This window comes from Trichosurus vulpecula, chromosome 7 (genome assembly GCF_011100635.1).
Source record: "Trichosurus vulpecula isolate mTriVul1 chromosome 7, mTriVul1.pri, whole genome shotgun sequence".
In the NCBI taxonomy this organism is placed as follows: domain Eukaryota; kingdom Metazoa; phylum Chordata; class Mammalia; order Diprotodontia; family Phalangeridae; genus Trichosurus; species Trichosurus vulpecula.
The window spans coordinates 259,998,188-260,013,965 of NC_050579.1; the positions used below are offsets into that span (position 1 = coordinate 259,998,188).

General features: G+C 46.8%; 1 protein-coding gene across 1 annotated transcript; it reads right to left on the reverse strand.

Annotated features, from left to right (window-relative positions):
• Positions 1-872: 872 nt before the first annotated feature.
• On the reverse strand, positions 873-12,157 carry ARHGEF15 (Rho guanine nucleotide exchange factor 15). Its single transcript, XM_036768841.1, has 16 exons — positions 12,113-12,157; positions 10,168-10,818; positions 9,432-9,752; positions 8,884-8,923; positions 8,463-8,518; positions 8,151-8,335; positions 7,761-7,921; positions 7,399-7,551; positions 7,106-7,235; positions 6,426-6,500; positions 6,245-6,337; positions 5,574-5,734; positions 5,336-5,488; positions 5,030-5,112; positions 4,788-4,892; positions 873-4,129 (listed from the first exon to the last, which is right to left on the reverse strand). Exons 2-16 carry the CDS (start codon positions 10,766-10,768, stop codon positions 3,969-3,971), a joined length of 2,478 nt encoding a protein of 825 aa, XP_036624736.1. The 5' UTR covers positions 10,769-10,818; positions 12,113-12,157; the 3' UTR covers positions 873-3,968.
• Between the last annotated feature and the right edge of the window lie 3,621 nt (positions 12,158-15,778).

Here is a 15,778-nt window from a genome sequence, read left to right on the forward strand (position 1 = left end):
AAGAGTTATTGGTCTACTGGAAATCCACGATGAAAAAAAGAGCCTTGACAGTATATTTGAAGAAATTATCAAAGACAACTGCCCAGAGGTCCTAGAACCAGAGGACAAAATAGTCATTGAAAGAATTCACTGATCACCCCCTGAAAGAGATCCCATACTGAAAACCCCAAGAAATATCATAGCCAAATTTCAGAATTACAAAGTCAAGGAGAAAATACTGCAAGAAGACTACAGATCTCAGGAACTTCCAGAACACACTATTCCCTCTTAACTATTAATTCTGTTTCCCAGAGGAGGTAAGATCCCTGACCAACAGACATAACCCGCCCAGCGTCATGAAAACACTTTTCCATTCTTTTGTCCCTTCTAATCTCAACTGTAAAGGACAATTCATCTCAGTGACAGTGATGTTGGCTAGTGAAATCCGACCATATAATCATATATTTAGAGCGGGAAAAGACACTAAAGGCACTTAGTCCAACATATTCATTTTATAAATAAGGAAACTGAAGGCCTGAGAGCTAAGTTAAGACACTTACTCAAAGTCATACAGGTAGCAAATGGCAATTTATGAGGCTTGAACCTCAGTCTACAAATTCCAAATCCATTGTTCTTTCTACAACATCATGTTGCCTCCCAGTAATCTCAGAAGCAATCACTCAAAAAGTCAACAAATATTTATTAAGCATCTTCTACATGTCCACACACTGTGCTAAGCACTGGAAATACAGAAAAAGGGCAAAAATCTAGTTTCTGCTCTCAAGGAGCTCACAGTCTAAGGGAGGTGGCAACATGCAAACAATTATGCGCAAAGAAGATATATATAAGATAAATTAGACTTAATTGATGCAAAGGCATTAGCATTAAAGGGCATTTAGAATGACTTCTTGTAGAAGGTGAGATTTTTTTACTTGGACTTGAAGGAAGCCAGAAAAGGCAGAGGATGGAGGGGAGCATGGAGAGAATTCAAGGCATGGTGGATAGCCAGGGAAAATGAACAGAGTAAAGAGATTGAATGTCCTGTGCAAAGAACTAGGAAGCCAAAGTCACTAGATTGTAGAATGTGTGGGGAGGGAGTCAGGTATAAGAAGGCTAGAAAGGTAGGGAGGGGCAGGGTTATAAAGGTTATAAAGGCAAAGCAAAGGACTTTATATTTGATCCTGGGGTTATGGACAGACCGTGGAGTTTATTGACATGAGGGTGTGACCTGGTCAATTGGACAGTTGAGTGGAAAATGGAGAAGAGTGGGGAGAGACTTGAAGCAGGAAGACTAACCAGAATGCTGTGGAGTAGCCCAGGTATGAGGTGATGATGGTCTACACCAGGGTAGTGGTAGTGTTAGAAGAGAGAGGGGGGATAGGGGTGTTAGGAGAGTAGAACTGATAGGACTTAGCAACTGATTAGATATGGGGGGGTGAGAATCCAGAGAATAAAGAGTCAAAGATGACATCTAGATTGGGAACCTCCATGACTGGGAGGAAGGTGGTACCCTTGACAGTAAAGAGATATACAGGAAGAGGGGCAGGCTGAGGGAGGAGAGGAGAGAAGACAAGTTGAGTTTTGGATAAGTTGAGTTTAAAAGGTCTAGGGGACATCCAGTTCAAGATGTCCAATAGGCAGTTGGACATGTGAGCCACCAACCCTCAACTTTCAAAAGTCATGTTACAAATATATTCCAAATGATTAGCTATATCTTAAATAATCTCTATGTTAAATCTTATGCTCTCTGTATTCTGAACATCCCATATGCTTGCCTTCAGTAAGTTATTATACCAGCCAATAAAAAGGGAGAAAGAAAGGTTTGCCCAGTTCTGCATCCCCTACGTTTCCACACACATCTGGTGCTTTCTCTGTGTTCTGTGTAGCCCTCTATCTCTTACCTTAACCAGGCTTAATCCTGGGGTAGTCATTGCTTGAGAAGCTCACAATCCATATGAGGAATAGCTCCCCATTTTCTACCTTACTCTGCTTTCTGGAATCTTCTGGGGAGCAACCAGAATGAACAAGAAGAAAACCAGACAACAAACCCACTTGCTCATGACCTCAAGCTGCCAAAATTGGAAGGCCACGCCCACTTGAGGGCTGCACTGCCTTCCACTGCCCCAGACCTCATCTTCCAGCCCTAGCTCCTTCCGTTGTACCAAGAGGTGGGTAGCACTAGTGCCACATAAGTCTGCTCTCCACCTCCCAGAACCTGAACTTAGGCATGCCTTCTCAGTGCCCAGCTACTCATTTCCTCACGCTCCAAGTTCCCAGTTCCTTAATATACATATGCATATATGCGCGTTTATACATGTATATATGTAGATATTACTTTATAGTTTGCTAAGCGCTCTGATATCCATTATCTTGTAGATTATCAAACTATCCTGTGAGGTAGGTATTAGTCCCATTTTAGAGGCTCTAGAGAAGGTGAACTCTTTGAGGGCAGTGACTATGTTTTTGCCTTGCTTTTAAAAGCCCCCATGCTTAGCACAGTTCCTGACACATGGGAAGCTCTTAATAAATGTATGTTGACTAGGGTACAGAAACTGAGTCTCAGAGAGGAGAATTGACTTGTTCAAGGTCACACAGTTGATTAAGTGACAAAACCTCCTAACACCGCCCCCACCCCAGTCTCAATATATTTCTTCTATTCCTTGGTTCAAGCACCTACTCTCCTTCTCTCACACCCTCCCCATGAGTTGTTCTATGCTCCTACCCCAGCATCATTCACTTCCAAGACCCACTTATGATGTACTCCAGAAATGGGGAGAAAGGGGTAAAAAAAATCTAGTGACGGAGAGGAAAGCTTTGGCAACCAGTCAAAGATGGTTTGGCAAATCAACTCTTGGAAGTCCCAACTGGGATTTAAAAGCAAACCTGTCACATTTTCTTAGTTTCACCCCATATTCAGGTCTTCCCTCCACACACAAACATCCTGGATTCCATAGTGATAGGAGGGGGCATCCCAAGAACAGTGGTCTAAGTGTGTGGCTGAGGCTCAATAAGAAAAATTTTTGAAGTTCCATTCTGGTTGGCTGGTTACCACATTAGTGCCTTTATCCTTCTTTGGCTGTTTGGTCCTAAAAATGGCTTTTTGGCAAATGGTGTCCTTGCAAGCTGTAAGCTGTTCCTCCTTCCCTTCAAAGAGGACCAATGACATCATGGGGTGATTTCTTGACTTAAATGTGCATAGTATTAAAACGAGGCAGAGTTGCACACTCTAGCACACTTCCAGAGTCATAAAAGCCCAATAGCAAGACAAGTCAGAACAATTGGCTATGGTCTGGGTTGCAGTGGGTGACCTTGGAGTCTTCCATGTCTGACCAAGCTCTAAGTGCTCCACAGAACCTGCTTCAGCCACCTTCATGGCCATTGGAACGAACTGTTTTTATTGGCCCATTAGGCTATGGAAATCTTCATGTGCTTGGGGTAGATATCTCCCTAACTCCCCAACAGGTTTGAGTTGATTACCCTCAACCTAGTTTAGCTCATTTGTCTAGAGGGATGTGGCTGCTGCCTAGGCTACAGCTTCTTGGAATCACAAATGAAAGTTGAGTGCCAGGTGGCACACAAGGTGGATGAGCAGCCCTGAAAGGGGCTCGGCCAGCTCTCACACCAAAGGTTCTGGTCCTTCCTAAACCCTCCATACACCAGTTTTACACACCAGGTCCTGAATGAAAATGTTTTCTTGGCCACTGCAGTCCTCAAAAACTGTAAGCACAATGAGGATGAAGAGTCTTTGTTCTCCAATCTTTTTTAAGAAAGAAGATGCATTCATTGGCTCCTATGTCTTGAGTATCAGTCTCCCATTGGTTGCCACTTCGGGGAACTATCATTTTCATTGGTTGGGGTCTGAGATGACTGTCTTCATTGGCTGCTCAGAGGCACGCCAGTCCCGCATTGGCTGTTCCAAGAGTGGTGTCCTCAAGGGGAGTTGTGAGCCTGGGTCCACAAAGGACCTCCCTTAGTGCAGGAGGCCTCTGCTAGCACTGGGAGAGGGAGAGTGTGGGTGTTGTGTGTAGCTGCTTGCCAGCCTCTCGAAGTAGCTGCTTCTGCTGTTGCAGGTTTTTCCGCCGGGTGTGCTCACCTGTCACCTCACTGGCTAACTGTGCAGCATACGACCCATGGATACCCTTCAGCCAGGCTGGAAAGAAATGAGGTTTAAGTGGTTACTAGGGTTCTCTGGGATGCGAGAATTCGATTAAAACAAAAAACAACGGATAACTGTATTTATAAAATGTCTTCTTTGTAGTCCAGTGTGTTATTTTTAGGCATTTTAAAACATATTCTGAGGAGTTTATAGGCTTCATCAAACCACCCTTTCTAGTGGGTGTTTGGGGTGAGTGGGGAGGACCAGGAGAGTGGCCTGAGTAGCAGCTTCTCCTACTTGGGGTGCCTTTCCCATCTCTACCCTGATCTGTTGAAATCTTGCCTATAGGCTAATAAAGCCCATTTCAAATGCTACCTCTTACAGTTAAGTTAATCGCCTCCTTGATTTCACCTCCTTCCAGCTGGTAATGACTTTAATTTCTCTCTCATGGATCATTCTGCCTGATCTTTGCTTATGCAATGTTTTATGTATGTGTCCGATCCCGAGTAGACATTTGTAGGGACCGTGTTTTATCTAATGTCCCTTATCCATGTCCCCTAGAGCCTACCCCAGAACTTAGTACTCAGCAAATAATAAATGTTTGTTGAATTGAATCAGTGGAGTCTCATCAAGAGGGGCCTGATAAAGAAAGGTGAGAGGATGAGTGGGAACATGTTGGGGATTACTAAGGGATAAATCTTTTTTCCATTACCCTCCGGACTTTTGCGAAATTGGTTGACTAGGTCCCCAGGCTCCAGGCTCAGCTCCTTTGTCTTGGCAGTTACATGAGAATTTATGCTCAGGGCCTGGGGGCAATCTGGAGAAGATGTAGGGGAGATACAAAATGAGGCTAGGACCCAGGTCCCCAGAATATGCCCCTGACTCATCCTGCCCCTTCATTTCCTTATAATGTCCTTTCCCCCACCACCATCCTGTCATCAAGCTTGTCCTCACCCCACTCCTCATAGATGGTGTCTGGAGAACAAGGAGGGGGTCCCGGAGTGGGGAAGGCCCCCAGCCAGCGCTGCATGTCAGACCTGGGAGAGGGATTAGACAGAACATGGAGAAGTCACAGCTGGTCCTCTGGATTCTTAGGGGCAGCCCAAGAGGGAGGAGCAGGGATTGAGATAGAGGGGGTTGGTTTGGGGGAAGAGATTGGAGGAATCATGGAGTTGTAGGGCTGTATGTAGCAAGGGGTCAGACAATATGTTCCCATTGGCCTATCTAGGAGTACCCAGGGGTTGGGATGTCAAGACTCACAGAGAAGAGGTTTGGAGTAGTCGGTGGGTAGGGCAGCCCTGGTGGTTGCTGAGTAGTGAGAGGCGAAAAGTTGGGGGACCAGAAGGGTCTGGAACCGGCTGGGCTTGAACCAGGGATCGGTGGGCATAATCCAGAACATGTAACCTTTGCCCACTGCCCAGGAGAGAGATTATCAGGAAGGATGCCTGGTGTCCACTCCCACGTGCTTCCCCCACCATCACCCAGAAGCCCTGCCCACCTCTTAGGCTGAGTGATGAGCAGCAGGTCGCTGAAGAGCAGGAGACAGAGGGGAGTAAGTCGGGGGCGAGAATTGAAGAGGGACCTGCCCTTCCGACTTCCCAACTCCATCAGCTCTCCTTGCAGTTCCAGACGCCGGGACCAGGAGACCAGAGGTAAAGCCTGGAGTGGGGGTTAGGAAGCAGAAGTAAAAGACTCACAGCTCTACCTTCTTGTACCCCCTTCTGTACACTGCTTTGTTCTTGTTCGATCGTTTTCAGTCGTGTCTGACTGTTTGTGACTCCATTCGGAGTTTTCTTGGCAAAGATACTGGAATGTTTTGCCATTCCCTTCTCCAGCTCATTTTACAGATGAGGAAACTGAGGCAAACTGGGTTAAATGACTTGCCCAGGGTAACACAGCCAATAAGTATCTGAGGCCAGATTCTAACTCAGGGAGATGAGTCCTCCTGACTCCAGGCCTGGCACTCTATCTGCTACGCCACCCAGCTGCCCCTGGCACATTCCCCCCATGCTGTATGCTTCCCTCACCCCCTGCCCCCCAAAAACCCAGGGCCTGGGCACTACCACAAATGGGAACTTGGAGGGCTAGGACCAGGAGTTAGGAAACAGGAGGATGGGGTAAGTAAGACCCAATGGGGGATTTAGGTGCCAAGGACCCAAGGTCACTGACCTTGACTTTGTGGAAACGCAGTCTCTGGCTGAGCCGGATCAGCTCCTCTGTCTGTTTCATTCGCCCAACCTCAGCGCTGCATCTCTCAATAATCTGGGGGAGAAGGACCTGTGTTGCCCTATCTCCTCCTCCTGCCTGTTCCCTCTCTGCACCTGACTCCCAGGTCTCAATTCCCCCATACCTTGCTTATGGCCCCCAATGCTTTCTGGGCATTCTCTCGTCTGCTAGAGCCCTCCTCAGTCTGACGAAGGATGTTCTGTGAGCAGAGAAGGCAGGGTGACCCCAGAGCTCTAGGATCACAGGGTCATTGATTTAGACCTGGAAGAGAACTTCAAGGTAATTTAGTCCAACCCTCTTATTTTACATATGAGAAAACCGAAGTCTAGAGTTGAAATGACTTGTCCATATTCACACAGGAATGGCAGAACGAGGGTTTGAACACAAGTACCGTACCCCCTTTCCACTGTACCCACTGTTTAATATTTAAGTGATGAATCTAGAGGCAGAAAAGGAGGGTGGTAGTGGGAGCAAGGATATCACTTAGCTGGGAAAATCATGGATTGCTAAGGAATGATCAGTCAAAAAACCAGAGATTTCCAGCTCCACCTTGAGTGATATGGTTTGGAGGCTCTGAAGATGGGGTGCCCTCATTTGAGGACTATGAGGTTTGGTCAAGCTGCAGAATGAGTCATCGGGTTCCTGGACTGGAGAGTCCACATTGGGAGGTTCTCTGGCTTGGAGAAAATCCTCCCACCTGGCAGAATCTTTGTATGAGAGAACCCTGCAGAAGGTTGTCTCCCACCCCAGAGCAGGCAATCCCTGGTTCAAGGGGTGCCAGGTTTGGGACCCTGGCCCCAGCACCTGAAGCAACATTCGGAGCCGGGTGATGCGCTGGAAGGGAAGCAGCAGGAAGGAAGGCAGTGGGAGCCTCTGGCACTGGGGCAGGCTCTGTAGCCGATGCAGTTCTGCTGAGAAACGCATGTTTGTCTCCCTGCAGAAGGAGGACACAGGATCTAGCAGCTGAGCCCCAGGGGTCTTCTCCAGGATCTAACTAACTGCCTGTCTCCCTGTTCTCCTTAGGGTTTCCAACCCTCAAACCCTCCCCTGACTTTTCCTTCTAGTCCCCAGATGTCAGGAGTCAAGGCAGCCCTTACATCAAGCGTCTATATGTCTCCTCCTGATACTGCTGATTCCTCACATAATCCACATACACGGAGAAGGGGCCCTCAGCATGGGCATGCACCACATCACACAAGTCACTGATGTGAGGGGAGCTCCTCACTCGGGATAGTAGAACTCCCAGAAACCTATGAAAATGAGAAGATCCAGGGGTCACGGGGCCAGGATGTCTGGGTCCATGAGAAGAGACAAGGGGAATGCCCTACAGAACTGAATTTGGAGATCTAGAGAGGGCCTGAGATAGAGGAAGAGAGAACTGGGAGTTGGGGGATTGGAAACCAGGAATCTAGAAGGAAGTAGGGACAGAAGGGACAGCAACCTGGGAAGGTGGACTGACCGCTCACTGACACCCTGGACACGATGCACATTAGAGAACAGAGTATGGTGGTCTCGGGGTGTCAGTGTATCTCGGAGCGAAGCACTTAGCACGAAGGTGTCCATCAGCAGTTGAAGTGAACGGAGGTAGGAGGCCTCTGATGTCACCACCTCAAATAGACTCTGGAAAACAGTTAAAAGATATGGAAGAGACCTGAGAGATTCCTTCTGGCTTAAGATCTATGAGGAGAAACCAAGTTTCTTGCCCCTAGTTGTCTCCCCTGATCCCTCCCACCCTCAAATCCCACTCATACCCAAGAACCAGACCTCTAACCACCCAACTCCAAGCTCTTCTTCCTTTCCATTCCTTTTCTATCAGTTTCTATTTCCTGTCCTGACCCAGGTGCCTGACCTCCTGCATCCTCCTCTCCTGAGGGCTCAGGGTTTTTAAGAGGCCACTCTCCTGCACTGTAGGAAGCTCCTGCCACAGTGTATTTCGAGGTTCTGAGGGTTCTCTGAGATTTGTTGGGAGGAGCTTCCCGTCCTTGCCAACTCCCCACAGCTCTTCAGCTAGCACAGCTGTCTGGTACAGGGGCTCTGAGGAAAAGATAATACAAGCTCAATGTGCTCCTGGGCAATGACCCAAGTGGCCAGCCTCAAGTCCCTTGTTGTCCCTCTCCAGACCCCTCTGTCTTCAAAGACCCAGGAGTCCAGAGTCCCTCACCATCCTGCAGAGGCAGGCCCCAATCTTCTTCATTCAGAACCTCTAGCTCTTGGTCCCTGTAGAGAGAAAGAGAAATAAAAACTCCCTGGAAGTTTAATTGAGGCAGTATTTTATGTGCTGTGCCGAGAGGATGTATAAATATAACCTCTTCCCTTGAGGAGCTTATGGGGAAAATGTTGTTGGGGGGACAGATAAGACATAAACACTGAATTAAATAACCACATAGGATGAACTGTCTCAACACAGTACATGATTAAATGTCAAATGTACAATTCATGTACTGGCCATTCAAAAGAGAACCACCCAGAATGAATGAACAGGATTCATGGGGGAGGGTGGCTTTTCCTTTGGCCTCAAACCATGGTCAAATCAAATTTGGAGATGGTTAGAATGTTGGACTTTATTGGAGGGTAACTAGTACCTGCCCACAGGGGTCTTCGGACCTTCTTCCAGACTATCCCCTAGAGAGACAAACCACAGTGAGGGCTGAAAGATCTCATTACCCTCAGGGACCCAGGCATTTGACTCCCATAACCAAAGATTCCTCAGGGATTCCTCCATCAGGGAACCACTAGACCAACTCTATCTCTTGTCAGATACTGGAGTAAAGGAGAAGCTAGTGAAGGAGCCAGCAACTTTGGGAACCAAAGAATGTCAAAGATGGAAGGGACTTCACTTCAAATGAATTTTTGAGATACTGGGCTAGATGCTGAGGATATGAGAAAATGTGAGATAACCCCTACCCTAAAAGAACTTTGGCTAACTCCATCTCTGGACAGATAGCACATAGCAAGTCTTCAAGAGCAGGGCTTGTGCTGATTCTCAGCCTGAGCTTCTGCCTCTTGGTCTATCAGGAGTTGTAGTTTCCTCCCTTTCATGGAGCTATATTCCCTCTTCTCTTTCCCTATCCCCAGCCTCTACTTCCCTCTGGAATCCAAGCACCCATGCCCCATTCTCAGGTCCCAATACCTGGGTGAGTCCCATCTTTGGAGGGCAGGTTGAGGTCTGTCTCTGGAGGATGCTCAGGGCAGGTGGCCTCCTTCCTGGCCCAAGTAGGTTTGGGAGGTGTGAGAGGGGGGAGGAGTTTGTGCTCCACCATGGATCGGTAGGATGTGAGAACGACAGAGGTGTTCTTGTTACTTGGTGGGCTGGGGAGAGAGCGTGTGGGGCAACGAGGAGGAACACGGGAGACTTCCTCACTGTCCCCTACAGACACCCACTTCAGTTCCAGGCCAGGATGTGCCAAATGACAGAGACAGGGGCAACGAGGTGGACAGGACAAGGGAGTATCTGGGAAGAGACAAAAGACACCTGAGTAGATAGGCCTCCAGCCCCTATATCCTTCAAGAGCCCAGTCATTTAATACATTTATTTAAATTTTGTCAATATTAGAATGTATTTTCCTGGTCATAAAATCCAACTCTCCCATTATACAGAGGAAAAAACTAAGTCCCTAAAGAAGACTTGACCAAAGTTACACAACTAGTTATTAGCAGAACTGGTTTTGAACCAATGTTCTTACTTCTCTAGTCTAGTACTCTTTGTACTACATATAATACAGTCACCAATTCCAGTTTTTTACCCTCTAAGCTTCTTGAAGACCCATATATTCAACCTCCCAGATTCTGTTTATCTTTCTAGATTCTGGTCATTTCCAGCACTCATAAACCACTCTATGACTTCAAGCCATAGTCCCATTGCTTACCCAGACATCCATTCTCCTGGGGTCCACTCCCTTCCAGAGGATCATGGCAGTCTTCTTTCTCTCCATTGTCATCCACTCCACCCTGAAGACAGGGAAGTGGGGCTTCCCCAACTTGACCCCCTACTGTGGACCCTGCCTCAAACTTCCCAGCTAGTCTCCGGACAGTGCCAGATACTGAGGGGTGATGGGGCAGGGACAGGGATTTGGGAGATGAGGACTGAGAGGGACTGATAGGTTCAGGGGAATTGATCTGGGAAGCTGGGAATGGGGGAAGCAGCTTAGGGAGACCAGGGCTCAGGGCCTGGGGACTTGGGGAACTGGAAGAAGAGTCTGATGGAACCAAAGAAAGGGAGCTAGATTTAGGCGATGGTGTGGATGGAAGAATTATGGGCTTGGTAGAGGTGGGGAGAGAATCACACAATGGGGTTATGATTAATGGATCATGAGAAGTAGGTGGGGTAGACCCTGCCTGGTGAGAGGACCCATTGAAGAGTGACCCTGGGGGTGGATTAGTCCGTAGTCTCGAAGGAGGGTGGGGACGAGTGACTCGAGGAGGCTTCTGAGATGGAGGTGTTGCTAGGGGAAGAGACTGGGCTGACATTTTTGCCTAGGTTTAACAAGGGTAGGGGGACCTGGTCCTGAAGGCATCACCTTGATTGAGGAGAAGGAAAGAGATTAAGGTCAGTAGCTGAGGGTTAGAAGGAAAAAAGGATTTGAATTTATAAGCAATTTTGTAAAAATTAGTAAGCAACACATTATTTGGGAGTCCAAATAGTGAACCCTTGAAAATAGAATTTCTCCACTTGTTCTCTCTCTCTCCCTCAATTTTTCATTTTCTCTTCTTTCTCCCTCTCCCTCTCCCTCTTCTCATCTTGCTCCTTTCCTCCTCTTCCATTTCTTTCTCTTTCCTGGTTCTCATTCCAATTCTAGTGTTTTATTCGAGACGTCTGTCAAAAGTGACATCCCAGTCTTGGTTCCTCAGTTTCTGTCTCTGCATTTCCTGACTTCAGGAAATTAGGGAAATGAGTCAGAGCTAAAGGAGGGTGGGTGAGAAGGGGGCGGGAGGGAGGAAGGGAGAGTGGATGCTTTGTGGTAGCATGGCAAGGGCATGGGGGGTCTCAATAAATTAACAAAGGGAACTTGGAAGTGAGAACTGCAGAGACACAATGCAGAGGTAGAAAGACAGGGAGCAAGAGAGAAAGAGAGAGGGGGGCGAGGCAGGGAGTATTAGAGTTTTAGAGTTCCCACCCCCATTTCCAAGTTCCTCTTTCTCCTGGACTCTCCCTTTCCGGATTATTTTTAGCTTTATTTTCCTGCATGGAGAGTCCTGGAGCCTCTGACTCAGGGACAACCAAAGAGAGGACTAGCACTCTCCACTACAGATTCTTCCCACCCCAGCCTCAGTCTTCACAGCCCCATATTTGCCCACAGAGAGAAAAATGAACTGAGGAAAGGGGCTGAAGTTGGTGTTGTTGTGAAGGTAGGAGGATATGGATAGGGCTGAGTGGGGGTCTCTATGATGGAGCCTATTCTTAGTGTGAGGAAAGAAATGCTGAAATAGGATAAAGCCCCAAAGACAGTGCCAGGCCTGTGGAATACCCAGGGGCTCCCCAAACTTGCCTCGGGACCTGCAAGGAGAGAGGTACCATCTCCCTCTCCCAGAGCCCCAGTCACTGATGATTTGTGAGGTGGCCTCAAGCAGATGAACCCTCCCCCACCCCCAATCCTAAACATTCTCCTCTTCTGCTCAGGAACCCAGGTATCCAGTTCCTAGCCCCACCTGCCCATTTTCTTTAGGCGCTCAGGTATCCCAGCCTGCAGTTCTTCCCTTTCCTCCAGCTTCCATTCCTTTAGGGTCCCAAGTAGCTGACCCCTAGTGCCTAGCTCTCTTCCTCCTCCCCCAATTCCCATCCCTTCCAGGGATCCAGGACACCCTAACTCTTACCCGGCAGTCCCCTCCGCTCTTGATCACCTCCTGTTGCCCTGTGAGTTGGGGCAGGAAACAGGAATCAGGTCCCTCCTCCCAACCGGACACTCCTCTCCTTCCCACCCCCCACCCCCAATCCCCCCCAGAGGGATACTGAACAGGACTTTTTACTGGATGCTGGAGATGAGGATGCTTGGATCCCTTATGGCAATGAACTTGGGTAGGGGGGATCCTTTAGGGAGCAGGTCTAAGTGGAGGACCTGTGAAGGCAGACATATGCCTTAATTGGATCTGTAATCTTGTACATTCACATCAGATTGTGGTGGCTTTATGTGGAGATGGGCCAGTGGAGGGTGTATCTCAAGGGACAATGGGTGTGTCCTTCCTATGGGTCCATGTTTCCCGAGTGTGTGTCTCTCCTTTCTTGTGCTAATCTAAGGATAAGATTCTTGACTGTGAGACGTGCTAGGTTCAGCTTCTGAACAAATACTTGCTTTGGGAATACGAATTCTAGCTCTGCTACTCACTACTTGAACAAGTCACTTAAACTTTTCAAGCCTCACCTTCCTCATTTGTAAAATGAGGGGAGAGGACTACATGATCTCTGAAGTTCCTCACAACACTCAGTCATTCTAAATTATTTTGTGGCTTTGTCTCTTGTGTCTCTCTCCCTTCTCACATGTCTGTCTCTCTCGTCACCACTATCTCTCTCTCCTGATTTTTCTCTTCACACAAATTCCTTTCCCCATGTCTCTATCTCCCCTTACGCCTCTGTCTTTCCTTGCTTCTCTCTCCCTTTCTACATGTGTCTCTCCGTCTATCTCTCCTTATGTTTCTTTTTCCCAACATTTCTCCTGGTGCCTTTATTTTTCTCTCCTTGTTCCTTGGTCTCTATCCTTCCTCCACCCTTACTTTCTCTCTTTCTCTCTCTTCTGTCTCCTCTTCTTCCTCCTCCTCCTCCTCCCTTTCCCTGCCTGTACCTATGTGAATCTTTCTGCCCCTGAGTCTCTGTCTCCTCCTTTAAATGCAATGCTATTTTGGAAATGAATGGAAGATCCTTGTTTAATCCAGCCTAATATTTTGACATGTTGCCAAGGGATTTAAAGATTAGGATATTTAAAATTTAGGATATTTAAAATTTAAAGATTAGGATATTGCCACCCCAACCCAACACCCTGATTTCTCACAATAAGTCATTCTGGCTCCGTCGTCCTTAAGTTTATCTAAACCTTTTTAAAACACCTATATCTTCATTAGTCTCCAACACTTCCAGTACCCACTGTGCCTGAATCTCCTTCTCTTCTTGGCTTGTTGCTGTGTCTCTTAGGCCAGAGGTAAGGACACAGATAGGGATCTCTAAAGAGGAAGCTAGTTGCCTGGCCCCTCCCAGACCATTGTGTCAGAGGCAGGGCTGTGGATGTTTGTGCAGCAGCAGAGGGAGGCAGGGCAGTGAGCAGTAATTGGGGGACAATGCCTGTGACTGTACTGTCTACTATTCTTGGGCTCTTTAACTCCACCCAGATCTCTGTCACAGTTCGGACATCTTAGCCTCTCTACCTCTGAATCTCCGTAATTCTGTACCCTGCTGGTGTGTGTGTGTGTGTGTGTGTGTGTCTGTGTGTCTGTGTGTGTGTGTGTAGGACTGGGGAAAGGGTGAGGGGTAACTTTTGTTATCCAATCCTCAGCTCATAAGACCCTTTGAAAGAAGCAGAAATGTGGGGAGAGACAAGGCAGCCAAATAGAAGATTTGATATTTGATCCTACAGGTGATAAAGAGCCACTGGAGTTATTGAATAGGGAGGTGACATGATCATACCTGTGCTTTAGGAAGATTACTTTGAAAGCTGAGTGGAGAATGTACTAAAGGGGGGAAAAACTTGAGACAGAAAGACTAACCAAATGCGATTGGAGTAGTGCAATATATGAGGTGATTAGGGCTCGTGTCAGAGGAGAGAAGGAGGCAAGGCTGGGTAACTGGGAGGATGATAGTGGCCTCAACAGTAATAAGGAAGTTAGGAAGGAGGGAGGGCCTAGGGGGAAAGAAAACAAGTTCAATTTGGGACATGCTGAGCTTAAGAATTCTATGGGACATCCAGTTTGACATCCCTTCAACAGGCAGTTTGGAGACTGGAAGTCAGCAGAGAACTTAGGGCTGGATGAATAGATCTGAGAATCATCTACATAGGGCTGATAATTCAATTCATGGGACTTGATGAGATCAGTAAACAAATAATATAAATGGAGAAGAGAAGAGAGGCCAGGGCAGAATGTTAAGGGACACTCACCATTAGTGATCATGACCTCGATGAAGATTCAGCAAAGAAAATTGAGAAGGAGTGGTCAGATGGGGAGAAGGGGAACCAGTATTGAATAGTTCCAAGAAAAACATGAGGAGAAAACATCAAGAAGAGAAAGGTGATCAGCAGCGTCAAAGACTGTGGAAAGATCAAGAAAGATGAGGAGTAAGAAAAGGCCATTACATCTGGCAATTAAGAGATCACTGGTAACTTCGGAGAGATGGTTCAGCTACTTGAATGATGAGGTAAGAAGCCAGACTATAGAGAATCAAAAAGAGTAAAAGGAAAAGAAGTGGGAGTATCTACTGTAGACAGCCTCTCCAAGGAGTTTACCTATGAAAGAAAAGAAAGACAAAGGATGATGATTACTGGGGTTGGATGACGTAAGAGTTTTTTGAAGTTGGAGAGACATGGGCATATTTTATAAGCAACAGGGAAACAGAAAAGGAGACATTGAAAATTATTGAGAGAGTAGAGATGATAGAGGCGGCAATCCGCTGGAGAATACAGGGAGAAATACTGCATTTCACTGCATAATTGTCACAGATTTTATGACAAATCTTTTGCAAAAACATGGGGTGCAACCATTATGTAAAGTTTTTTAAGAAAAATGTGCCAGTATTAAAAATAATTGATTCCAAAACTATCGCTGACAGACAAACCGTACAGTTTAGCTACTGTGAGAAAATGCAAGTCTTACCACATCACATGACTTACTCATGGCAGCTCTGCCTGCCTGCCTGCTTCCCTTGCACCTAGGGCTCTTCATTGGATTGAATGACAATACCGTTAGTACTGCAGCGCTCTCAACAAACCATGTAAGTCAGCTTTTGGAAACATACTGACAATGCACAAATATTGAGAATTCCAGGCTTCTGGCTTGCAATGTGCAAGAGATAAATGCAGATGGTGAATACATTTACCTTTAAGCAATATGACAAACAGAATCATACCATGCAGCCATTATGCGATGAAAGGTTACAAACCAATTTTTGGATTGAAAAAAAAAAAACCAAACAAACAGGGTGCAACGATTATAGGGTAAAATATGGTAGGATCATTTGTGTATGTAGAGGAGGTTTTCTTGGCAAGGAGAAAGGCTGCCCCTTTATGTGAAACAAGGGTGACAGAGAATATAGTGGAATGTTGCAAGATGAGGAGGAGAGAAAAAGAGGGGGCTTTCTGCAAATGGCCTCAATTTTTTAGTGAAATAGGAAGCAAAGTTCTCAGCTGAGAAGAAGGGAGAAGAAAACCATAGGAAGTTTGAGCAGGGATGAAAGGGTTTTGGAAAGTCACTGTGGAGGGAAGATAGTGAATTAATTAGGTAAGTGTAAAGGGATTGCCTTGTCACGGTGAGGGCCGAATTCATAGCATGTAACATAAGTAT